Source organism: Bos taurus, chromosome 2 (genome assembly GCF_002263795.3).
Source record: "Bos taurus isolate L1 Dominette 01449 registration number 42190680 breed Hereford chromosome 2, ARS-UCD2.0, whole genome shotgun sequence".
Classification (NCBI taxonomy): Eukaryota; Metazoa; Chordata; class Mammalia; order Artiodactyla; family Bovidae; genus Bos; species Bos taurus.
In genome coordinates, this window is record NC_037329.1 from 31,785,449 (window position 1) to 31,810,957 (window position 25,509).

General features: G+C 36.9%; 1 protein-coding gene across 5 annotated transcripts in view; it reads left to right on the top strand.

The window, feature by feature from the left end:
* GRB14 (growth factor receptor bound protein 14) overlaps window positions 1-25,198 on the top strand; it is a 128,920-nt gene extending 103,722 nt beyond the window's left edge. For 2 of the 5 annotated variants that reach the window (XM_024999498.2, XM_010801965.4), the window contains exons 5-13: window positions 1,505-1,642; window positions 6,781-6,891; window positions 7,083-7,178; window positions 13,313-13,393; window positions 20,075-20,191; window positions 20,283-20,355; window positions 20,500-20,587; window positions 22,815-22,908; window positions 24,203-24,563. In XM_024999498.2, the coding sequence (XP_024855266.1) occupies window positions 1,505-1,642; window positions 6,781-6,891; window positions 7,083-7,178; window positions 13,313-13,393; window positions 20,075-20,191; window positions 20,283-20,355; window positions 20,500-20,587; window positions 22,815-22,908; window positions 24,203-24,349 (945 nt within the window). In that variant the 3' untranslated portion in view covers window positions 24,350-24,563. Of the gene's footprint in view, window positions 1-1,504; window positions 1,643-6,780; window positions 6,892-7,082; window positions 7,179-13,312; window positions 13,394-13,888; window positions 14,416-20,074; window positions 20,192-20,282; window positions 20,356-20,499; window positions 20,588-22,814; window positions 22,909-24,202 lie in introns of those variants that run through there. The other 3 variants (NM_001011681.3, XM_024999504.2, XM_010801964.4) reach the window with 3 other exon arrangements.
* Window positions 25,199-25,509: the final 311 nt, after the last annotated feature.

Consider the following 25,509-nt stretch of genomic DNA (forward strand, 5'->3'; position numbering starts at 1 on the left):
TTCTAGTGTGACCTCTGTGACTCCCTTTTTAAAATTTAATTGGTTTGGTTTAATAACTTGGAAAGCACTCAAACTAAAAAACCTACTTCCCTGTTTTGCATGTCAATTAATTAATATCTGTGGCTCATTAAATTAAAACTTTTTTTTAATTTACTTAAAAAACATTATCTACTCTCGGTATTTCCCTGAATAGCCTTTTAAAAATATGTCACGTTGTTTTAGATAATGCTTTCTTTTAGTTTTAGTTTTTCTATTTTGCATTAGTTTATTCATAGAGGTTTCTATTTTCTTCTTTTAATGAGACACTAATGCATTTCCACTGTCTTAACTAAGGATGCTGAGCACAGCTACTCAGAGCTAGTCCTTTTCATTCTCCATTTCCTGACTGACACATGCCCTCTGTCTCAGCTACTTTTCACTGGGTAGTAAACTAGGCCAAACTGTAATGGCTTAAGTATCCACTCACGTTTTATCAAAAGTTTTGTAGGTCAGGATTTGGAAAGGGCTTAGCTGGATGGTTTTCTGAGGCAGATTGACTCCCAAAGGGGTTATGGATCCACTTCTAAAGTGGCTTTTCACTGTATGTGCCTGGTATTGCTTGGCACCTCTCCCTCTCTCTTTCTCACCTCTCCCCAGCCCTACATGATGTCTCATCCTCTAGAGCTTTTCCAGTTGCGTTGTGCTTCTCACTATACAGCCATCTCAGGGTAGTCCAGTTTCTTACATGACAGCTAGCGTCCAAGAGTTAATGAGTGAAAGCCATCAGGCTAGTTAAGGGACAGAGAGTTAGAATCAGCAGTGTGCCTCTCCCACCACATCCTTTTGATCAGAGCAGCCACAAGCGTTGCCCAGATTCAAGGGGGTGGAGAAACTTCATTTCTTGGTTCAGTAGCAGGGTAACACTTGCAGAAGAGCTACTGTTGCAGTTCTCTTTGGAAAACACAACCTGCCATACCCACCCACAACTGAGAACCATAGAGGACGAAGAAGAGATTATTTGCTTTACCTTCATTGAGGAGATGAATTTGGCTCAATTTCTTTATTCACTGAATAATGGAAGTCTGGATCGTGGTCTTACTTAGACTGTAATGAAGTTGAAGTTGATAGGTCAATCTATAATCTCGAGGGAAATCACCGAAAGGGATGAAAAGATACTCTGGTTTCTCTCCAGATCTTATAAATCTTTCACCTTTTATTAAAGAATGAGATGAAAAGTATCAAGATGAAGTTGAACTTTTCAAATGGACATTGAAATAGCTTATAATTTTGGTGTTTGACTAAGTACTGATCACTCAGAATATATATTTTGTGAGCATATTTCCATTTGGAACTTGCCTGAGGGTTTCAGAAGACTGATTTATTTTCTGTGTATATATATCCCCATTTCCATAGTGGTGTATAAGTGGTGTAAGTCCTGTTTGAAGGTGCACATTTCTATTTGAAGTATAAAGCTACAGTATCATTGATTCAGAAACTATATCAGAGTGTCTAATTTTTCTTCCAGATGTTTCTAAGTTCAAGCACATATCCTGAAATCCATGGCTTCTTACATGCAAAAGAACAGGGAAAGAAGTCCTGGAAAAAGATTTATTTCCTTTTAAGAAGATCCGGTTTATATTTTTCTACTAAAGGGACATCAAAGGTAAATTGTAATGATATATTATGATATATGATCAATGATATATTATGAATTATATGGAAGTTGTAAGTTAAAATGGACTTTACTTTGTTTTATTTATTATTTTATTACATGGTATTGATATTTGGTTTTTTTTTTAAGATTCCAAACATTTGCCATAACCTGTTTAAAAACTAATTATTCAGCTTTATTTTCCACTAGTTTCAATATACATCCTTTGATGGAATTTGGATGCTCTTGTTTCAGTATCACATTCCTTGCTCATTTTTCCCCCACTCTGAATCCGCCCTCGTTTTTCTTATCAAGGCTGGGGTTTTGAAGCCCATCAGAGTTCACATCTTTTCTTTTTACCCAGGTTCATATTACTGACCTGTTGATGTTGAGCAGTTAATAACACTTAGCTGAGTCTGTAACTGCTTATTAATTGCTTTGTGTGTGTCAGTTTTGCCTCCTCACCTAGACTGTAAATTCCTAGAGGAAGTTGTGTTATGATCAGGTGGATGTATGTGTTTGTGTGTTTGTGTATGCATACCTATCTATGTATACAGTTACACAGACATGGCTGTGCTGATGTTCCTACACACACACAGAATCACATATGCGTATAATTGCCTTAGTGCTAGCACTAGGTAGACTGTTTCTATGGAGCCTAGTAGTTGCCGACTACACCATATGCCTGCATTCTGTGTCTTGATATTTTATGCAATGCATAGATTCCTTTTAAGTAAAACTACTTTTGAGAGTTTTCATGAGAGTTTAATTCTATGTTCATGCCTCTGTTTTGTCACTGACAACATTGTTGCTTTTTGATGGGTAATCTGTCATTTTTCTCTGGCTCGTTTTCAAATTTTATTATCATCTTCGGTATTTAGTCATTTCCTGGCATATTTCTTGGTATGTTCAAATATATTCTGCTAAACCTGGCTTGATTCTCAACATACACACTCAGTCTGCAAATTCTTGTTTTTCTTATATGCTGAAGATGTTCATTATTTATTTCTCATTTTCAATATTTGATCCTTTACATTGTAGTACTGTTTTCTGTCTTGGCTAGTCCTGGCTCTAGGTTTCCCTTTGTTTGTGGCTGCCTCCAGTCTCTGCCTCTCTCTTCATACCATCTTCTCCTTTCTCTGTGTGTCTCTGATAAGGACACTTGTCATGGATTTAGAGCCCACCCAGATAATCTAGGAAGATCTCATCTTTAGATCCTTAACTTAATTACATCTGCAAAGACCCCTTTGCAAAAAAAAAAGGAGGTCACATTCACAGTTTCTTCAGGTTAGGACACGGACAGATCTTTTAATTTTGGGTGAAGACTGAAATGATCAGGTTGTAAGAAGATTAGTATGGCCATAGGAAGCTTAAAAAATCAACTAGAGAGACAGAAAAATGAAGAGGGGAAGGGAGCAGGGGAGATGGGGGTGGGTAGTTAGCAGGGAAGGGAGAAAGAATGATTGATTGAGTTGAGGTACAGATGCTGATTAGTGCTAATTAGATGATCATTTCATTAATCAAGGATGGAGGTGATGAGATCTAACCTAGGATGAACAGTGGAGAGAGAAGAAAGGGGTGGATGTAAGATCAAATGGCAAATGGCCAAGCTTTGTTGACAGTTGATATGAAAGAAGAGGAAGCACTTAATGTTCTTAGAGGACACGAAAGGAAAATAAATAGAAAATGATGAAATAAACAGGAATAGGAGATTTGTTTCAAGGTCACCATCTTAGAAGAAAGACAATGATCTTAGTTCAAGATATATTGCATCGATGATGAAGCATCAAATGGAAATGCCCAGAACACAGCTAATGATGGAGACTAGATATTTGGGCAGTGGTCCTAACAGGAGTTACAGAGTTGCAAAGAAGTAATGATACCATGTTTTCCCCCATTTTTCTTGCATGGTTTCCTGGCTTCCCTGAAACACAGTTTTCCTTTGTTGCTACTCACACGCTTGTGCATGAAGATTTGCAGGTGTTTGTGTGTGTGTGTGTGTGTTTCTTTAAGATTTAAGTGGTAGAATATTTCATGGAATAGAGCTCCACTTAGTAACCCATTCCTTCACAGAAATCTTTTATGTTTGTTTATAAGTATATATAGTTTGACTTCTAGTATTCTGAGCCACCAGGGAAGCCCCATTCTATCTTATAGATGCATTTAACTTTTCTTGAGGATTTAAACCGAGTTCTCAAATTTTTATATTGTAGATAATGTTAGGATGAATAATTACCCATTTTTTTAATTAAGATTTTAGATTTTTCCTTAACCTTTGTAATGAACGTTCTCTTTTCCCAGTGTTCCTAATGTATGAAGTAATATATGAAGTTAGTTTTAAACAAATGTGTGTTGGGTCACCTTTTTACTTTTAACATGGGAGAAAAATAGATTCTAAATCCAGGGACCGTGTTTCTTTCACTGTCTTTCCAGTGATTCTTCACTGGAAGATATGATAGTATCTCCTCAGTTCCTGAATTCTTTAATTGGTTTCTCATGAACATCCACTGCCCATTATCTTTTTCTTTCACCTGGCTCCTTTCTTTTCCTACTGATTGCATAATAAGACAGCTCTTATTCCATCTGTTGGAGCCATGCTCTTATCCTTGCCATGGTTCCCCCTTGGCTGGGTGGCATTACAAGTATCAAACCTCTATCCTCAGGTCATACTTTAGCTCTCCTCAGCATGGTATCTGACTTTGCTGGGCATCATACATAACAGCCTTCTTTCTGTTGTTTATTAGCTAAGTCGTGTCCAACTCTTAAACAAGGAAATGGCAACCCACTCCAGTATTCTTGCCTGGAGAATGGACAGAGGGGCCTGGGGGTTGTGGGGGGCTGTAGTCCATGGGGTCGCAAAGAGTTGGACACAACTGAAGTAACTTAACATGCAGCACGCACGTCCAACTCTTTGAGACCCCATGGACTGTAGCCCGCCAGGCTCCTCTGACTATGGGATTTCCCAGGCAAGAATACTGAAGTGGGTTGCCATTTCCTCCTCCAGGGGATCTTCCCAACCCAGGGATTGAACCTGCATGTCCTGCATTGCAGTAGACTGTTTACCTCTGAACCACCAGGGAAGCCCGGTCTTCTCTCTAGCCTGTGCTTAATAAGCATGTGTTCTGTAGTTTATACATGAAAATGATTTTACCTTCTCCCTCAGAAAAGGAATTCCATATATTAGATAACCCCAAGGATTATGACTTTGATACAAATCATGTAGGTTGTCTAAAGTCTAATATGGCATACCTGCCTGGCAAAGTGACCATTTCCTTCCCTTTTTCTATGAGAAGGGTCTTGTTTATTTTACTTTGTGAAGATGTAGGCTGCACAGGAGTTGCATAAACACTTTTGCAAGCCTTGGAGGAATGGCTGTGACTTACATTTACAGAGAAATATCTAAGTACCCTGCTGTCCACCTCCCCCCTTATGTACACGTGTGCATGCATAGCTTTGCTAACCATGCCAGCTCAGCCTGCAGTCTAATAGTGTTGTAAACCTTGATATGTCTGCACTTCAGTTCAGTTCAGTCGCTCAGTCATGTCCAACTCTTTGCTACCCCATGGACTGCAGCATGTCAGGCCTCCCTGTCCATCACCAACTCCTGAAGTTTACTCATACTCATGTCCATTGAGTCAGTGATACCATCCAAACTAGTGGGAAAAAACTCAAGAGAAGAAGCTGATCATGCCTCTTATGGCCTTCCAGTATTTCTTGAGTTGCCTTTTTCTCGCATCCAAAGGACTCAGCTACATTGACTTCTACAGTATCAGTGGGCAGGAATGGTTTTATTCCATCTTGATAGAAATCAGACATTTTTATGAGCAAAGTTTCTATCAAGGAATAAAGTTTTAAAGGCCATGCCAGTGAGAGTACCTTTCTCCCTCCTCCTCCTCCCTTCTCCCAGGACCCTAGATTGGGTCTCTAACAATTTTCTTTTCTGCTGCATTCTTCCATGGAGTTGGGAACTATATTCATTCATTGGGTTAAAGTGCCTAAAGAACAGTGACACATAGAGAAACAGTTGCATACAACAGAAACTCTTGATGGGATAGCCAGCCTACTGTCCAATGACTGAATTTTTTTGGATTTGGATTTGAATGGGTTGCTCAAATTGCTGAATGTTCTGCTTTGTCTTTCAGTGCATACAATCACTTGAGTTCTTGTTAAACTATAGATTTTGGTTTTGAATCAGCAGATCTGGGGTGGGCCCTGAGATTTTCCATTTTTAATAAATTCCCAGATGCTGATGATACTGCTGGTCTGAGACTGCTAGTAGCAAGATTTTAAAGAACAAGTGCATTTTGCTCAGTTTTGATTATACATTCAACCCCAGAATTAAGCATTTCTCCAAGTTATTAACCTATCACAGAAGAGTATGACCCAGATTTCCCATGACCAACTCTAAATCTCATGGCTTTCCCAGAGAAAAAATAGCCCTTCACGATTCCATTTTGCCTTGAAAATCATACAATTCCATCGCCAGGTAATCTCCCTGCATTTATCTGTACAGGCTCCCTTGCTTTTATAAAAGAAGGGGGTTGTGCTGCCTCCCTCATTGCTTGCTGTGGTGTTTGAGGCAGTACACAAACATGAGGAGTGATCGCTTCTCAATGCAGCAGGGAGCTTCATCTGTTTCTTTTTTCTTTCTTTTCTTTTACTGCTGCAGAAGCTTAAACCACCCTTCTTCCCTTTGAGGAACTACCATTGTTTGAAACCCAGCTAAAGAAAACATTTTCAAAAGCTGTTCTTTGCTCTCTTTCTTCTTTCCCTCAGATTCCTTGAAGTGATGGTTAAAGCGAGTCATTTTGCCTGTGGCGGATTCATTTCGATATTTGGCAAAACCAATACAATAGTGTAAAGTTTAAAAATAAAATAAAATTTAAAAAAATAAATAAATATGGAGATATATTTTTTGGTATATTGGAAGTTAAATTGTAAACAGGTCACCTCTTCTTAAATTAAATAATCTCATATCCAGCTCCTGGTTATCTAAGGATATGGTGACTTAGTTTTCCTCTCCTTTTGTTTCTATGGTATTATTTGAGATAATGTTTACCAAGGTATAAATTACATAATATAATAGAAATACAAAAGGTAGTGTAAAATATATGTACCCATTTCAACACACACATGTATATTTTTTTAAGGAACCACGGCATTTGCAGTTTTTCAGCGAATTTGGCAATAGTGATATTTATGTGTCACTGGCAGGCAAAAAAAAACACGGAGCACCGACTAACTATGGATTCTGCTTTAAGGTACAGGCTTAATATTTTGCTAGATGAATAAAGCAAGCCTCAGCCTTTTAGGTAAGCTTGAGTTTCTTTTAATTTCTTTTAAAAAGAGACAGCTTTCTCTTATATATAGGAGAATTTTAGTGGCTTTTATTTCAACAGGTGTTACCTTCAAGATATGCATTAACGATAAACAATGTGCTGTGGCCTTCTAGCCTAACAAAGCGGGAGGGCCCCGAGACCTGAAAATGCTCTGTGCAGAAGAAGAGCAGAGTAGGACGTGCTGGGTGACCGCGATTAGATTGCTTAAGGTAATCTCGATGCAGGCGTGAATTTCTATTAAATGCTGGGAGTACCATCAAAGTTTGAAAATGGCTGTATATCAAAACTCAGAAGACTCACTCTGAATTCGTGTGGTTTTGTGAGGAAAAAGAAAAATAACCACTACCATATTTATGTATTTTATTTTTTATTTAAAAGATAAACATTTCCAGAGTAGAGTGGAATAACCTAATGCATTTATCTTGTGTGTGTGGAGTCTTCCATTTTTAGAAATGTTCTGATTTTTGTTTTTTGGTAAGACTGTTACATATATAGTCAGTAAAACTGACTGAAATTTCCCGTCCCTTACTTAGTCTGCATTTTAGAAACATTGTCATCAATTCTAAGTAAAGTGTATTTTAAAATGTGCCCACCTGGATATGTTTAATGTGTTGTTTTATGTTTTATTTAAGTATTGTGTGAATTGCTTTTTAGTTTAATGAAAATTATTTTAAAAATTTTACTATAGCTGTATTATTCAAATATTCACCTTTGTGCTAAGTAAGAATTCTAGCTTCCATAAGCAAAATTTTTTGGCAAAAATTTTGACAAGGAGTAAGAATGTTCTGAAATTAGGTAGGGAAGAGAGACACAGATGATACCTTCCTGGATATATAGAAAGCACATGTATTTTCAAAACTTGTATGCTAGTAAATTTAGCACAATTTTAAATTTATAATTATAAACATTACCCATTTCATTTTAAGAAGGGCAGAATAATCAGGATCAGAATTAGTAGTTGTCATACCAGGCTTGGAGCAAAATCTTATGTTCTGTCCTTTTCCTTTTTTTTTTTTAATTGAGGTAAAATACTTGTAACATAAAATTAACCAAATTAACTCTTTTTAATATGAACAAATTAGGGGCCTTGAGTACATTCAAAATATGGTGCAACTGCCACCTCTGTCTAGTTCCTAAACATTTTCTTCACTCAAAATGCAACTCTGTGCCCAGTAAGCAGTTACTCTCAGCCTCTGGCAACCATGTTTTGCCTCTATGGATTTACCAATTTGGATATTTCACAGAAATAGAAGTGCCCGGCTATCTCAGTCAGTAGAGCATGCGACTCTTAATCTCAGGTCATGGGTTCAGGCCCCACGTTGGGTGGCACATGTTCTGTGCATCCCCAGTAGCTCAGTCAGCATAGAATCTGCCTGCAGTGCAGGAGACCTGGGTTTGATCCCTGGGTCGGGAAGATCCCTGGAGAAGGAAATGGCAACCCACTCCAATATTCTTGCCTGAAGAATCCCAGGTACAGAGGAGCCTGGGGGGCTACAGTCCATGGAATCACAAAGAACTGGACATGACTTAGCAACTAAACCACCATACAAACAAAACCATACAATATGTGACATTTTGGATCTGGCTTCTTCACTTAGCATAATTTGTGTTTCATCCATGTTGTAGCAGCTTATATCTGTACTTTGTTTTTTTTATGGCTGAGTAATATTCCATTGTATGTGTATTGTTTAACACACATATATGTTAAGTAAACAATTTGTTTATTTATCCATTCATGGGTATTTGGATTGTTTCTACCTTTTACTGTTGTGAATAGTGCTGTTTGGAACATGTCTATACACATATTTATTTGAGTAACAGTTTTTATTTTTATATATATACCTAAAAGTGGATTTGCTGGGCACATGGTAATTCTATGTTTAACTTTTTGATTAATTGCCAAGATGTTTTCCTCAGAGGCTAAACCACTTTATATTCCCACCAGGAATGTATAAGAATTCCAACTTCTCCATACCTCATGAACACATATTATTTTCCATTATTTTTTTTAAAAATAATCATCCTAGTGGGTGTGAAGTGGTAGGAAGCAAATGTTTAAAAGTAATGTAAAGCTTTTGGATTAACTGTGAAATTTTCTTCCTTTTGTATTATGGCAGAAAGGTAACTATGGTTACCTTTTTATTAGAAATTTGTTTGTTTCTCAAATAGTCTATTGTCAACATGGCTGTCATGATTTTTATTTCAGCAAATCTTATAATTATTAATTCTTTGAAACCCTCATGATAAGTAGTCACTAATCACTTCTATGTTGCTCTCATTGTCATAAAATGTAAAACAAACAAACAAAATGAAAAAGAGAGAAGTACTTTAGAGTGTCTTGGAAACCAACCAGTCAAGGCAGTAGTAACTTGGTAACCAGAGACATGCATTGGAATCACAGGAGGTGCTTTCTGAGGCTCCATGTGCCCAGCTGCATCCTCGGGGATCCTGAGTTAGTGATTGAGTTCCAAGTGTCTGCCTGATTAAGAACCACTGACTTCATCCAGTCCCCTCCTTTCATAGATAAAGAAGCTGGCACTATTTGGAAGACTTTATTCCATCACAGTTATGGTAGAGAAAATATCTTAAGGTGTCTGGTTTTCTCTCCCCTTCCATCAGAACTCTGGAAGTCTAGCTAGGCTGATTGAGGAGATACCTGCCAACATTGTATAGCAAGACTTTCTCCCTTCTCATGGGCTCAAATTCAAATACCCAACACAGAAGCAGGTGGTAAACCCACTTCCTTTAAAAGTCCTTCAGTGACTCTAACATGCCATTGATTTTATTAGGATGCTCCATTATTTTTATATAACTAGAAAGATAAGAATTATGGCAATAAAATTATGATGTGAGGTTTCACATCACTTATAATTTTTATTTTCATTTGAGTATTTAGATTTATTTAGGCCTGTAGTCTTGCTTCTCATCATTTTTGTTGAAGTTATCAATTTTGTGTATGTACACACACACATATATATATGAAATTAGTTAAGGTATTCATGAAACTTCTTCATATTCTAAATCTGACTTTTCTGAATCATTTTCATCTCAGAGTCATGGATACTTATATTTTTCACAGATTATCCAGCTCTGTGCCTTCAAGAGCTTTGGGGAGGCAGATGAGTGCTCTGCCATGGTCTGTGAGGTTCTTTCTAGCCGCTGGCAATCCCTTTGCAAGGTTTGATGCTAATGACTTTTTAATCCCATCAATTTCAGGCAATGGCAAGTTGCTTGGTCCACAGTGAATATAAGATGCCATAGGTTATAATACAGATTGTTAGTCTAAAAACAGATGTCTGTCTGAGAAATGGTGAAATATACTGAAAGCTTTGTTCTTTTTATATCCAGAATGCTCAGTTTCTGGAAGATTGTGCCTTCTTACTGTTTGACTCTTCTCAGTCTCTTTCAAGTCCCAGATGCCTAGTTTAAAGAGGCTGTGTTGTATCAGTTTTCTATAGCTGCTGTAACACATTACTACCATCATAGTGGCTTAAAACACAAAATTATTATCCTTCACCTCTGTCATTCAGACATCTGAAATGGGTCTATTGGCCTAAAAAGGTGTCAACAGGCCTCCATTCTCTTTTGGAGGCTTTAAGGGAGGATCTGTTTTCTTGCCCTTTCCAGCCTTTAGAGACTATTCATGAGACCTTCCTCCATCCTTAAAGGCAGCAATATCCTGCTGAGTTCTTTCCATGCTCCCTTTTTTCTGATTCTCTCTTCTGGCTCTGGATAAGGATCCTTGTGATTACACTGTATCTACCAGGATCATCTAAGGCAATCATGTCATTCCAAAGTCAGCTGATCAACACCCTTAATCGTATCTGCAACCTTATTTCCCCTTTGCCAGCTAGCCTAGCAACCCACTCAAGTATCCTTGCTTGGAGAATTCCATGGACAGAAGAGCCTGGTGGGGTACAGTCCATGGGGTCGCAAAGAGTCAGACACGACTGAGCGACTTAACACCCACACAGTTAGCCTGATGTATTATATTCACAGGTTCCAGGATGTGGACATATATGGCCCATTATTCTGCTACCACATCCATGTTCCCTGTTTGTTTCAATTATGGCAAGGCTTTTCCAGATGAGGCTGGAAATACAGGGCAGCATCAGTGAAATCCTTTAGCATGGAACCAATGAGAAACCACCATGGAATCAAATGGGCAAGTGATATGATCTGTTTTACATTGAAAAATAATCAGTTACAGGAAGCCTGGGCCTGCCAGTACAGACACATTTGAGACTGTCTAATAGGGGACTGGCAGCTTGTTGTCAGTGAGGTGCTGATTTGATTGATCCCCATGGCTGGTGCAGCTGGGCTCACCTAGGGTTAGAGGTAGCTTTTGATCATCTCCTTTGGTTGTCTATTGTGTTATTTCCACAGTTAACAGCAAGGAGGAGGGGAAGACTAGTCTATGTTATGTTGGCTCAACCAGAAGTACCCTTCTTGTTTCCATTATATGCTGTTTATTAGATATAGTCTCCCCCAAGAATTTTGGCCTCTTGCTTTATTTTCCTTTCTTTTTCATATATACATGTAAACTCTTCATGTAGCAACAAACAGAAATACTTCCATTCTCTTTGAAGAAATTCCATTTCCATATAGAATCAGAAAAAAATCAGAGACTTAGAAAAGGGGAGATTTGTTCATGTAGACTGTCCCAAGTACATGGTGTCTTTTTCCCCTTTCCTTCAGTTAGAACTCTTTAACATATTTTGGTGCCTTAACCTCCATAGGACAGGGAAATATTAAGGTGATCCATGCCCTACCCCTTGATCAGAGTTAACTGCCTACTAAAGACTTTCAGCAGCACAGAAGCAACTTCCTAAAGCCAGGGGTATTGGGGACAGAACATCTTTGAAGGAAACAGTTTTATTAGTAGATGACAGACTTTTCACTTCAGGTGAATAAAAGGTGTCCAGGCAGCACGTACTTGTGAAAGTGTTGGTTGGAGTCTATTATATATTCTTCAAAATGAACTTGACTAGAAATTAAGCTCCTCTTTCTTCTTAAAGTCATTGTATGCTTAGAGTTGATTTAAAATAAATTTCATTAGATCCTATTAATGTCAATCAAACCTTAAATTAAAAAATAACTTTTAGAATTTGGGAAATAATTGGATAAAGAAGTCAACACAGAGAATTTTAAATGACTCTGGGTTTGTAGTCATATTAAAAGCAAAATCTTGAAAACAGTGACTTCCCTCGCCCCCCTCTGACTTTCTGCCTAATTACCAAATATATCCACATTGCTGGAATTGCTTTCAAGAAAACAGTTTTTAGTAGAGAAATAGCTCTGTTGGAATGTTTAAATGGAATTCATCTTAAGGCTAATATTGTTTTCCATGGTCTTTTCAAAGTCTTTTATATAGGACCTACTTTTAAGTTCATAATGGCTCCATGAAATGGAGAGAATTATAGAGGGTAGCAGAAAAAAAGACAAGCCTATCTGTTCCATTGGTTTCTTCCTTCCTTTTTTTTTTTTTTAAGGGAGTAACTTAAATCTAAGGGGGTTATCTTCCAGTTTCAGATGGGGGCTCCTGCAAGATGTTTGTTTGGCCATGGCAGTTGACATTCTTAGTGTTTCTCAAACTAATAATCCAATTATAATCCAGACCCACTTTCTTATCGTAGCCTGGCAGTCTGGTTCTTATGATGCTACCTCATGAAAGTAAAGACTGTGTAGTTATCTACTGCTCTTTACATTGTATGCCATGACCCTTTGTCTGAAATCAGCCTGATGCCCCACCATTTTGATTCCCAGAATTTAAACTCAAAAATTAAACAATGGCCTAAGAGTGTTGTTACCAGAGGATGGTACAGTGCCAGGAATCTTCAAAATAGGATCAAGTTTATGGATTACAAAAGACAGTGTAATTCATCAATCAGTCATTGAAGAGTTATGGTAAATTTGTCATTGAAGGGTTATGGTAAGTTTTACCCAGTTCTGCTTAGGATGTGTGTCAGATTCTCAGAGTCTTGGTACCATAAACTCAGGAAGACTTCCCAAGTGAGCTACCTTATCACTAGGTGATATACCACTCCACATAGTTTTGGTGCTATTGACACAAGAATAATGAGTAGGAATGTCAATTCCAGATCTTTGTATTGTAAGCTAGAACTTAAGTGTGGGTCCCAATAAAAACCACTCTTTTAAACTGTCCTATTTAGAACGTAAAATTTTATCTTTCAAAATTTTGGTTGCTTTACTTATGTATTTTAATGAAAGCTTGTAATTTTCATTTTTTATATTGATGTATAATGAATGAGAGTATTTATTTTCATAAGTTACATATGTGGTAAAAGTGGTGGGACTGTGTTTTTATTTATTTATTCTGCAGTATGGCATGCAGCTGTACCAGAATTACATGCATCCGTATCAAGGCAGAAGTGGCTACAGTTCTCAGAGTATATCTCCCATGGTAAGGACCAAGTTTTTGAACCTACATTTTATTTTATATTTACATTACATTAATTTGCAATCACGTTACATTATAAATGTACTTTATAATACATTTCCTTTTTTTTTGGTCAAGTAAAGTAACTTTTGGACAGCTTCTTACCATGTTATATTAAACTATTTACTTTTGGATCTTATATGAGTGCAACCTATGTGATAAAATCAAATAGTGGGGCATACATTAAGTAGTCATAATAAAACATAATAAAACATAAAATAATGTTTTATGTTAAAGAAAAATTTTAAATATTTGAAAGAATTATGAGAGTCATTGTGTGTCATTACATTGAAGTTTAGATTTTAAAAAGATATTTTATAGAACACTGTCCTTGAGAGTGTAGATATTTCTTAATTATTGATTTGATTGTAGGTTTATTTATTTAAATATTAATTCTGGGATTATCATAGCCTGTGACTTATTTTGCATTCTGATTTTCTAACAATAATATTTTTAAAGTTTCAGGTCCTTGAAAAACATACCGCTCTCCAGGAAACCCAAAAGATGCAAGCCAAAATATTGGTTGTGCATTACATTAAGACTAGCACCGCTTCACAAGTTTATCCTAAATGGCACTTGGATATTTATACACAGATACATCTTTCCCCGTCTTTGGGACCTAATTTTAATTTCCTGTGCATTAACAAGAAATTTATTTTTGAACTTAAAGTTTATGTTCTGCTGTTTTTGCTTGTGCTCTTTACTGGTGAATATATTGGAAATTTGGACGTATGAGCTTGTGTGACCAATCGGCTAACATGCTGCATTTACACTTAGGTTAAAACATGCTTTTCATGGCTGTGACCAAGGGAGGTGCATTTTCGCACATGGTAACATAGCAGATAAAACACTCAGTTCTAGGAACGAGGCATGAAATAATGTCGATTATGTATCCTGATAGACTAATATGGAAAAAGAATTCCAATTCTGTAGTTATGGTGCTTTAAGTTAAGGAAGAGTAACTTTTCATTTTTATATCTATTACTTTTTAGCTCTAAAATAAGGAAGTAAGGAATGTAATGAATTTTTATAAAAGCAGTAGCTTTAAGGTGAGAATTTTTATAATTTGTCAGCTTACCCTAATCTTTTAATTCATGTATATATGAATAATGAATTTTATTATCTTAATCCTTTTCTAAATCCTTCTAAATTTCTTTCAGAGTCTAAAGTTATTAGGATGAGCATGTTAATAGCAGCCATGATTTGGAGGCAATTATTATTTAGTATCCTCTTAATCATAGGGGAAAAAAGCTATAAAATAAGTCCTTTCCAGTCTCATCATTGTCATTAATATACAAGTATAGTATTATTCTTGCTTCTTTCCATTGAAACTGATCCTACTGTTGATCAGTAAATCTATGACGGTTCAGTTAATGTAGCTGTATTTGTTCAACACCTTGTATAAGAAAAGACACTCCTTGAGTCTTGAATTTGGCTGTAAACAGGAGTTCAAGGACAAGAGGTTTGAATCTCTGTGATGCGGACAAGGACCTAGTCCTGTATGGCAGTTGACATCAGACAAAATGGCACCTCTACTCTTCTTAATTTTCAGGAAGGAAACTTAAAAGATTGGGGAGGCATTTGTGTTTACTTTGATATGTATACAGAATCCCAGGATAGTTTCTAGATGAGAGAGTCAGTGACCTCACCTGCCTCTGGGTTTTCATCAAGGCAGCACGTTCAAGGAACAGCAGGAAAAACTTTGCCTACTTTAGTTATAGTTTTAAGGGACAATGTTGTCCTCTTCTCCAGGGATTCATTTTGAGAAGGGAAATGAGAAAAAATTATCATACCATAATGAATATCTTAACTATATACAGCACACAGTAGCTACCCCATCAGGCTTTGGAAGGAGAATCATCAGCAGATATTTCAAGAAGCAGATATTTGGCCTATTTTTAGGACAAAAAACAGAATTCATTTAAAGGAACATCTATTAGTTAGACCCTGGCCAGAATGAGGGGATGGGAGAAGCAAATCAACTGAAGTTCTTATGTATTGTTTCTCATATTTGACCTTGAGCTAGACATTCCAAATTGCATTTTCTTCCCTGTACCTCCCATCCCGTGGTACAGAAAAGAACCTTAGATAGGGCCTGTCACTGTTTTTACCAAGAGTATGACTTTGGTTGAGTCACTGCTGTCCTGCAGTATAAAATAAGGGAGGGTGGTTGTGTGATCTGTAGAAATGATTATACCTCTGATGTCCTGTGGCTCTGTATGACACTGATGAGAGGTGAGTGTCAGACACTATCTGAGGAAATTCTGTGCCCTCTTACTATGGCCTGCACTGCATGTTTATGTGAAAGTCACTTGCTCAGTCGTGTCTGACTCTTTGCAATCCCACGGACTGTAACGCGCCAGGCTTGTCTGTCCATTGAATTCTCCAGGCAAGAATACCGGAGTAGGTTGCCATTCCCTTCTCCAGGGGATCTTTCTGACCCAGGGATTGAACCTGGGTCTCCTACATTGCAGGCAGATTATTTACCATCTGAGCCACCAGGAAAGCCCTGGAGTGGCAGAGACTGAGTAGTTAACTAGTTGCTGCTTAGCTAAGCTGCCTGAAAAACATTTCATGCCCCAGCCTCACTCAAAAGTGTTTGGATCTGATCTCAAGGTTGATCTGGATAATGGAGGGTGTACTCAGGCTCCTTCTTTCTTAAAGAGAGGCATGCTATTAAAATCATGGACTTTTATTTTTGGGGCTTGCCCTGTTTATCCACCCCATGGAAGAGCTAGGAAAAGGGACAAATAGTTGAGAAATACACTGATTCTGAATGTTAACAATGTCGCTTTCCTATGTGAAAGAAATTGAGCTGAAAATGACCTTTTAGTTCAAGTCAGGTTTTGCTTCACTTCCATTTCTTTGTCCACCAAAGGTAAACTATTAATTTTTCATCTACCACCTGCCATTCAGTAGAAAACATTTGCTCTATTTCTGTGTGTTCCCCTAGCATAGTTAACGTAGCAAATGAAAATACTTATTTGTATTGTAGACTCCCTACTTAAGGTCAGGTAATTATGGAACATGGGATCTTGTTTTACATTTCAGCCTGTCATACTATAGGGGAAAAAATGAGAAGCGAATTAAGAACAACTGCTTATGTTTATTTTTCTTTCCTAACAGTATTTTTATGTTATCAGAGTCTTGTGATTACAGAGGCCATCTTGGCATGTGAAGGCAGAGATATTATAAGGATAAAGCTATCATTATGATTGAGATTAGTTACTCTGTGGCTTGGGCAGGTGGAAGCTTTTCATTAATGTTGGCAAAGCAAAAGTATATCTGACTGGTCCATGACCCAGCAGAGAAGATCATGGGGTGAGAAGGGCAAAGTAAGGTGTGACAGCAAATAGAGATTACAGAGACAGCATCTGTCTGGAAAGAGCAGCTGTCAGTTGCAAAAACTCCTGTAACAAATGAAAGATTGCACGCCAGATCTCCACAAATAAAGAGGAACCATAATAAGATTGTGGACCACTACAGCAAGGTTTCGAGAGGAAACAATAAATGCTAACAAAGTGGGATGTGTAACGCAGAGATAAATGATCCCCCCATCCCATTCTTGTATGAACCAGGTTTTGTTTCAAGCAGACATTTGACTAGAGTCTGTTAGACGAAGCAGGATATGGAAGAAACCATGTGGAGAGAGAGGCAAAATGGCCTTAAGCCAGGAGTCTCCAGGTGTATATTGGCTCATCCTTTACCATGAAAACTTTTTTTGTGTTGTGTGTGTGTGTGTGTGCACACACTCAAGTTGTGTTTAGTTCTTTGCAACCCCATGGACTGTAGCCCGTCAGGCTTCTCTGTCCATGGAATTTTCCAGGCAGGAATACCAACGCGGTTTGCCATTTCCTTTGGGGGATCTTCCTGACCCAAGAATTGAACTGCATCTCTTTTGTCTCCTGGATTGGCAGGCGGATTCTTTAGCGCTGGCTCCATCTGGAAGCCCATTTTTTGTGTGTTGCTCTTCTATTAATGACCAGTGGGGAAAGCTTATTAAACATTGCCCATGCTGGTTTATCAGAGAAGGCAATGGCACCCCACTTCAGTACTCTTGCCTGGAAAATCCCATGGACGGAGGAGCCTGGTGGACTGCAGTCCATGGGGTCGCTAGGAGTCGGACACGACTTAGAGACTTCACTTTCACTTTTCACTTTCATGCATTGGAGAAGGAAATGGCAATCCACTTGAGTATTCTTGCCTGGAGAATCCCAGGGACGGGGGAGCCTGGTGGGCTGCCGTCTACGGGGTCGCACAGAGTCGGACACGACTGAAACGACTTAGCAGCAGCAGCAGCATGCTGGTTTATGGGCTTCCTAGTTGGCACTATGGTAAAGAACTCACCTGCCAATGCAGGAGATTTAAGAGACATAGATTTGATCCCTGGGTAGGGAAGATCCTCTGGGGGAGGAAATGGCAACCCACTCCAATATACTTGCCAGGAGAATCCCATGGACAGAGGAGTCTGGCGGACCATGATGTCACTTCAGTTCAGTTCAGTCACTCAGTCGTGTCCGACTCTTTGCGACCCATGGACATCACCAACTCCCGGAGCTTATTCAAACTCATGTCAGTGGAGTCGGTGATGCCATCCAACCATCTCATCCTCTGTTGTCCCCTTCTCCTCCCGCCTTCAGTCTTTCCCAGCATCAGGGTCTTTTCCAAAGAGTCAGTTCTTCACATCAGGTAGCCAAAGTACTGGAGTTTCAGCTTTAGCATCAGTCCTTCCAATGAATATTCAGACTGATTTCCTTTAGGCGAGACTGGTTGGATCTCCTTGCAGTCCAAGGGACTCTCAAGAGTCTCCTCCAACACCACAGTTCAAAAGCATCAATTCTTTGCTGCTCAGCTTTCTTTATAGTCCAACTCTCACATCCATACGTGGCTACTGGAAAAACCAAAGCTTTTACTAGACAGACCTTTGTTGGAAAAGTAATGTCTCTGCTTTTTAATATGCTGTCTAGGTTCATCATAACTTTTCTTCCAAGGAGCAAGCATATTTTAATTTCATGTCTACAGTCACATCTGCAGTGATTTTGGAGCCCCCCCAAATAAAGTCTGTCACTGTTTCCATTGTTTCCCTGTCTGTTTGCCATGAAGTGATGGGACCAGATGCCATGATCTTAGTTTTCTGAATGTTGAGTTTTAAGCCAACTTTTTCACTCTCTTCTTTCACTTTCATCATGAGGTTCTTTAGTTCATCTTTGCTTTCTGCCATAAGGGTGGTGTCATCTGCCTATCTGAGGTTATTGATATTTCCCTGAGCAATCTTGATTCCAGCTTGTGCTTCATCCAGCCCAGCGTTTCTCATGATGTCCTCTGCATATACGTTAAAAAAGCAGGATGACAATATACAGCCTTGATGTACTCCTTTTCTAATTATATACCAGTCTGTTGTTCCATGTCCAGTTCTAACTGTTTCTTCTTGACTGGCATAAAGATTTCTCAGGAGGCAGGTCAGGTGGTCTGGTATTCCTTTCTCTTTCAGAATTTTCCACAGTTTGTTGTGATCCACACAGTCAAAGGCTTTGGCATAGTCAATAAAGCAGAAATAGATGTTTTTCTGGAACTCACTCACTTTTTCGATAATCCAACAGACTGTAACCTATAGGGTCACAAACTGAAGTGACTTAGCATGCATACACATGCTGGTTTTGGATATTTTGTCTTTTGGAGAGGTTTTATTCCTGTAAACCGAGTGACACTTGTAATCGGAGAGTTTGACGAGTTTTTTTTTTTTTTTAGCATACGTTATTTAAGATGACACATTTTAAAGAAAGATGGTTGTGAATTAGAGTCCTAAACAAAGAAAAAACAAAATAAGATCCATGTTTTGGGTGTTTTATTTTCACAATCAGAGACTATGAATGAAAAAAGTAACTGGCAAAGATGACTTTCTTACTTGTTTAAAATTATGTTTAAAGATGTCTTCCTTTTCTATTGGTTCTTTCATCATTCAGACTAAGTTTTGCAACTCTTATTTTGCCATGTTTATGCCCATAAGATGAAAAAACATTCACATACTAAATCATAGAAATTTTAATATTATGGAGTTATATGAATTATTTCATTAAACTTCATTTTCTAAGTTAGAGGAAAGTTGATGTGATAAACTTTTAAAATACATGTTGTTGGTTTATTATAAAATATGAGTACTGTTTCTTTCTAAAGAAGTAATGTAAGTGAATCTGCTATAGCTTTAGTGTATCTTGAATCTTAATAAAAGCTGTTTTATAAGTAGGTAGATTTAACATTTAAATAACCATTGATGAATTTCAAAGCATAATAGAGAGATGAATTTGGAAGTGATGGATATTTTTAGCCATATGAAGGATTATTTTTTTGTGAATTGGTATTTTTCTGCTTAAATGAATAAAAAGATACAGGGTTGCTTTAGGAAAAAGACATACTTACCTTGAAAGCTAATAATCTCTCTTAATTCAGTGACCTTAACAAATAACTGTGTAACTTACTTAAATTATTTTATAGCATCATTTCCTATCAATATGTATTGTTAACTTTTTAATTTCCTGCTAGTTACCTTTGGAACCATATCCTAAAATGGAGATATATTGTCAGCAAAGGACTGAAAAGTAACTTCAAAGGTATTTTCAAGGTAAAAAAAAATGTGCTTTTTTCCAGAGAAGTATATCAGAGAATTCCCTGGTAGCAATGGATTTCTCAGGCCAGAAAACCAGAGTTATAGAAAATCCCACTGAAGCCCTTTCCGTTGCAGTTGAAGAAGGACTAGCTTGGAGGGTACAGATTAGCTTCATGTTCTTCAAAATATTTATGATTTGAATTTGTTTCACCCCGAAAGTTGAAATTTGTCTCCCACTTCCTTATGCAGAAAAAAGGATGTTTACGCCTGGGCAGTCACGGTAGCCCCACTGCATCCTCACAGAGCTCTGCCACAAGCATGGGTATGTCTGCGCACAGTCGCCGTGGCCAGCTGGGTGGGAAGGTTGCATTTAGATGTAGTCACTGAGGGGCCAGGGTCAAAGTACATGTCACTGGACTATGATCATTTCAAACAAATCTTGTATTACCCCACGTTATTTCTTCAGCTATCCACCGGTCCCAACCATGGTTTCACCACAAAATTTCTAGAGAGGAAGCTCAGCGATTGATTATTCAGCAAGGTCTAGTGGATGGGTAAGTTAGATTTTGAATAGCACTGATTTTTGATTTCTCTTATAATCAGTAATTGCTTATTCAACAGAGAGAGTTTTGATTTCGGCTCAATAAAACAGAAGTGACTTTGTGTTGTAAGGATGGTTGCCACTGAATCCTAGCAATACCTAGACAATACCTGTTATATTGTGGTTGCATAGTCTTTGTCCATAAAGAAGATAGCTGAATAGGATTCTCTGGTCTTAAACAGTGATAGTTAATATTTTCCCATTCTGTGCATCTCAGATATTAATTGATGGGGGAAAACTGAACACATTTTGGTGTGTCAACATTTTGATTTGAATTGATTAGTACAATGGCAAAGTACTGTTTGTGTCATGACAAAACCGCATCTTACAAAACCATGAACCACATTTTACATGTTGCACATTTTTTTAAGTTTGATGGAGGGTGTGTTAAAGTAAAACATAAAAGTAAAGCAAAAAGCTGTTTCTTATGTACTTAGACTATTTCATGTTTTTCTGTTTACATCCCATTTCTTTCCTCTAAATTTTAACAGTTTCAAGTAATATAAACCTATGAAAATAGTACTTTTTGACTCTTCTCATGTTATCTTTTAGTTTGGGATACCATAGAAGACACAGGAGAAGCAGAAAATTTACTATGCAAGATTTATGTTCTAAAGAATTTTATTCTTCTCAAATTACTCAATATTATAGATACTTCCTATAATATAATATTAGCTGAATTTTATTCCTAAATGCAGTACAAATTAAGGAGGTTGTATTGAGGTTTGGATGGGAAATAAAACCAGCATCAATTTAAACAAGTGGTAATGGGATCTTATATCTTCAAGGGTTGGATTAAAATGATGGCAAGATTTCAAGGTGATTTAATACAGACATTTAGACAAAAATGCGTTTTCATGTAGAAGATTATTAATAGCAAGTCAGCATTTCAGTAGGCTCTAAATAAGAAAAGATTTCAATATATTCTACATGGAACTAGATCTTTTTAGCTTAAATCTGAACAATCAGCAGAATTACTATTTGATAAGACCAATAAAAGAAATAAATCACAAAGGATTGTCAAAATATTTTGGAGGATTATAATTTTCCTTATTTTTGAGCCCAGTTTTTTTAATTGAATGACATAACTGCCAAAAGAATGACATATCCTTATGTTTTACGTTTTTTAATGTAAAAACTTGTTTTTGGTCTTCCTTTTGGAAAGATGTGATGCTGTCGGGCAGTCCGCTAGGTGGTAGTGTTGATCCACTCAGGAATCAGGAATCAGGCGAGGCTTAGAGCTTGACTGACCAGGGAAACTCCCTTTTGTCCCATCTCCCAGAGATGGAATGTCAGAATCACACAGCACAGATGAAATGGATAATCTTATCAGACGTCTGTGATGGCTCACTTTTGGCTGTCTCTTGCCTCAGGTACAGTGAGATTAGTTATCGGAGTCACCAGTGGGAACTGTTCGCCCAGTCTGTTTGCCAGCAATTAATACAAAGATGGTGATGCACTGAGTTGCCAGTTAATAAGAATCCATGCCTGGCCACATTTTTCTTAGGCCATTAGGACACGTCTTGTTTTTCTAGCCTGTTATAGAGACTTTATGCTACCTTTTTCAAGGTTGAAGTAAATGTTGTTTGGATGTTTCTCTTACTAAAAGTATTTTGTTCAAACATTTAATAAATGATTTCAGGATTGATTTTTAGAATATATTCACTTCTCAGTTTTAGTTGTATGTAGTAGTAGGAATCAGAATCAAAAAAAAAAAAAAAAAAAGGATCCAGTATAGAAGAGTGGGTTTAAAATTTTTTAATTCTAAAAAGTTTCTTTCTGCAGGACTTTACATGATCCAGAAGTAACAATATGCTAATGATTCATTCTCTGTACCAAAAAGTTGCATATGATTACCCAACTTCCCAATGGAAAAAGGACTTGGCAATAATTGTTGATGCCAGCATAGCTTTATATTGGTTACTGTGAGCAAAAAAATCTGACAAATGACTGTCATTTAAACTATTAAAATTAAATTAATTCCAATGATAGTTTTATAGTATTAGAGTATATCATACCATATTGTTTACCATGTTGGATAATCCCATCATTGAATACGCAGTAAAAGGAAAACTCCAGCTACATTTAGGAATATACTTCCTGGATTTGGTGTAGGCTATATTTCTATGAAATCCATGAATAAATATAGAAAAACATTGAAATTCCTTCTCTCTCTTTAGAGTTTTCTTGGTACGGGATAGTCAGAGTAACCCCAAAACTTTTGTACTGTCAATGAGTCATGGACAAAAAATAAAGCACTTTCAAATTATACCGGTAAGTATTTGTGATTTCTTATTCGTGTATTAGAGATGATCTTAATGCACAAGCTTTGGAGACTTTAGTTTTCTTTGGTTCTTTTATTAAATATAATATGGGAGCTTGTGCTTTGACTAGAGTTAAGTATGGCAGAAATGGTTTTATGAGTCTGAATTAATATAAGAAATACAGGAATTGTAAAAATTAAATTTCCCTTTTCTCATGAAATATGATTTGGTAATACTGTATAGACCCCATGCCACTTATTATTAAAAGGCCACTGAAAATTCTTTCTCCTGAAATCTACTAGTGGTTCTTTAAAAACCATTATTTTAAAGCCCGTTCTCCTCTCTTGTCCCAAAAATGTTTTTTTGTAGTTTTGTTTATAATCATCATTATGGATATGTAAGCAGGTGTTGTAGCACTGGAGATCATTATTTAAACTATTCTGAACACCTTTTAAAAATGTAATTCTGCTTCCAGGTGGCACAGCTTGCTTTGAGATTTTGTTGTTGTTGTTCTTGCTCCTGCTGCATATGTGTGTGTGTATGTGCAAGCGTGCATGTATGTATGCGTGTGGTCTGTGTATTAGAACCAGATAGTGTGGAACAGAGATCCAGTCTACTTTCAAAAAGTATTAACATGAAATTGCTAAGTTGCTAGTGTTTTCTTTTTTCAAATGAACTCTTCCTGAAATTATCCAATCCAAATGAAGTTTCTTCCTGACTGCATTTTATTATGTAAGTGACATCCCTGGCAAGTTATGAATTGCTTAATGCCCGAAGATCTCAATGCAAAGGGAAAAGAAAAAACCAAATCAACCTGTCATTCCATTAACATAATGTTTGACTGACTGCTCCAGAATCAATTTACTGATACAAATTCTGGTGGATGTTCATTTTTAAATATACAAAGTGAGGCTTTAGGTAGACAGCAATTAGAAGTGGAAATTATTTTCTGAGGGTAGGCATACTAAAATCTTTTGTTGACTCTTACACTAAATAGTGCAGATTTCTCACTGTGTACTATATTGATTCAGACTGGTCCTACTATTCTAACTATAGACCGTTAAGAGAATTGAAGATACAGGAAGTAGAGCCACACTGCTTACCTTGGGATCAGATGATATTTCCTTTAAATGCAAGTACAGTTACAAAAAAGAAGTGGATGTGCCAGAATCTTCTCTTCACTGTCCTTTAGTATTATAAATGTATCAGTTTTGGCATTTAAAGATGCAGTGTGCAATAGAACATGATTGACTTTCTGAGTAGTTATTTCCCTTCTTACTGGTTTGTTGTTTTTCCTGTTTCAGGTGGAAGATGATGGTGAGATGTTCCACACCCTAGATGATGGACATACAAGATTTACGGATCTAATCCAGTTGGTGGAGTTCTATCAGCTCAATAAGGGTGTTCTTCCTTGCAAGCTGAAACATTATTGTGCTAGGATTGCACTTTAGCCAAACCAGAAGTGACTTGTTAAACTGTTGAGGAAAAAGAACTCAAGAAAAAGACCATAAATAAGGGTGAAGGCATTGCCATGGTGAAAATAATCTATTTCACCTACAATTACAAAAAATAGTTTGTACGTTACAAATAATTCAAGATTTGGATTGACATTACCTTCATCATTTAAAAATTCATTAGTTAAAATTAAACCTCAGAAAAAAATGATTTGGTGTGTTCTTGTGTGATTTTACATTATTATAATATTTTCTTCAAATATACATAATTTAGACATCTTTCTGTCCTTATTTACTATAGCAGCATTAGAATTCTCAACCACAATATGTGAAAAAAATATGAGGCTTAGAATGAATTATTTGTGGACTGAATTTCAATTATACTACTGTTTTTATAACTTAAGAAGTATGATAAAAATTTGAGTTATCAATTAAAAGAAGCTACCTGCAACCTGTTAATAAAACTAAAAAGTATTTTGAATTGTATATTTTCTGAGTTTATTATAACCTTAAGATCAAATCATATTTTGAAATAACAGCTTAAAATTATTTTGAAATATATTGATTTTTCAGAATGACTTTTATTACATATTAAGTTATTAATTATACCATAATATTTACACTGGTATTGTACCTATCAGTGACATTATTTATTGCATTTTTTTCATTTATTTAAGGATTGACTGTGACTACCTATTTTTAAGAAAATGATCAAAATGTAAAAAAAAAATCATCAAAATATAGAGGGGATTTAGATAATTTGCACATGCTTTCTCATGGCATGTAAATTTATGACAGTGTAACATTTTCACCTTAATGTTTCCCATTTGCCCCATGCTGTAACTTTCAGAAGGTTCTTTAGATCCTTATACAGCTAGATCATTAACCTGATCAAAATATTAAAATCTAAGATGTAAAAATCTATTAAGATTCAAAAAGGTAAATCCATGCTATTCTCTTTTCATACCCACTTTTCAGTTTCTTACCTTGGCAACATCACTATGGAAGACAAAGGTTTCGGAAAGCTGTGACACCAGCCTCCCTTATCACCTCCCTGAGACCCTCTAGAAAGCTTTTGTTCGGATTCTATCTCTGTTCTTCCTACTTTTTGTGAGAAGGGTATTCAGTGTTCTAAAAAACGATGAGAAGTTAAACAG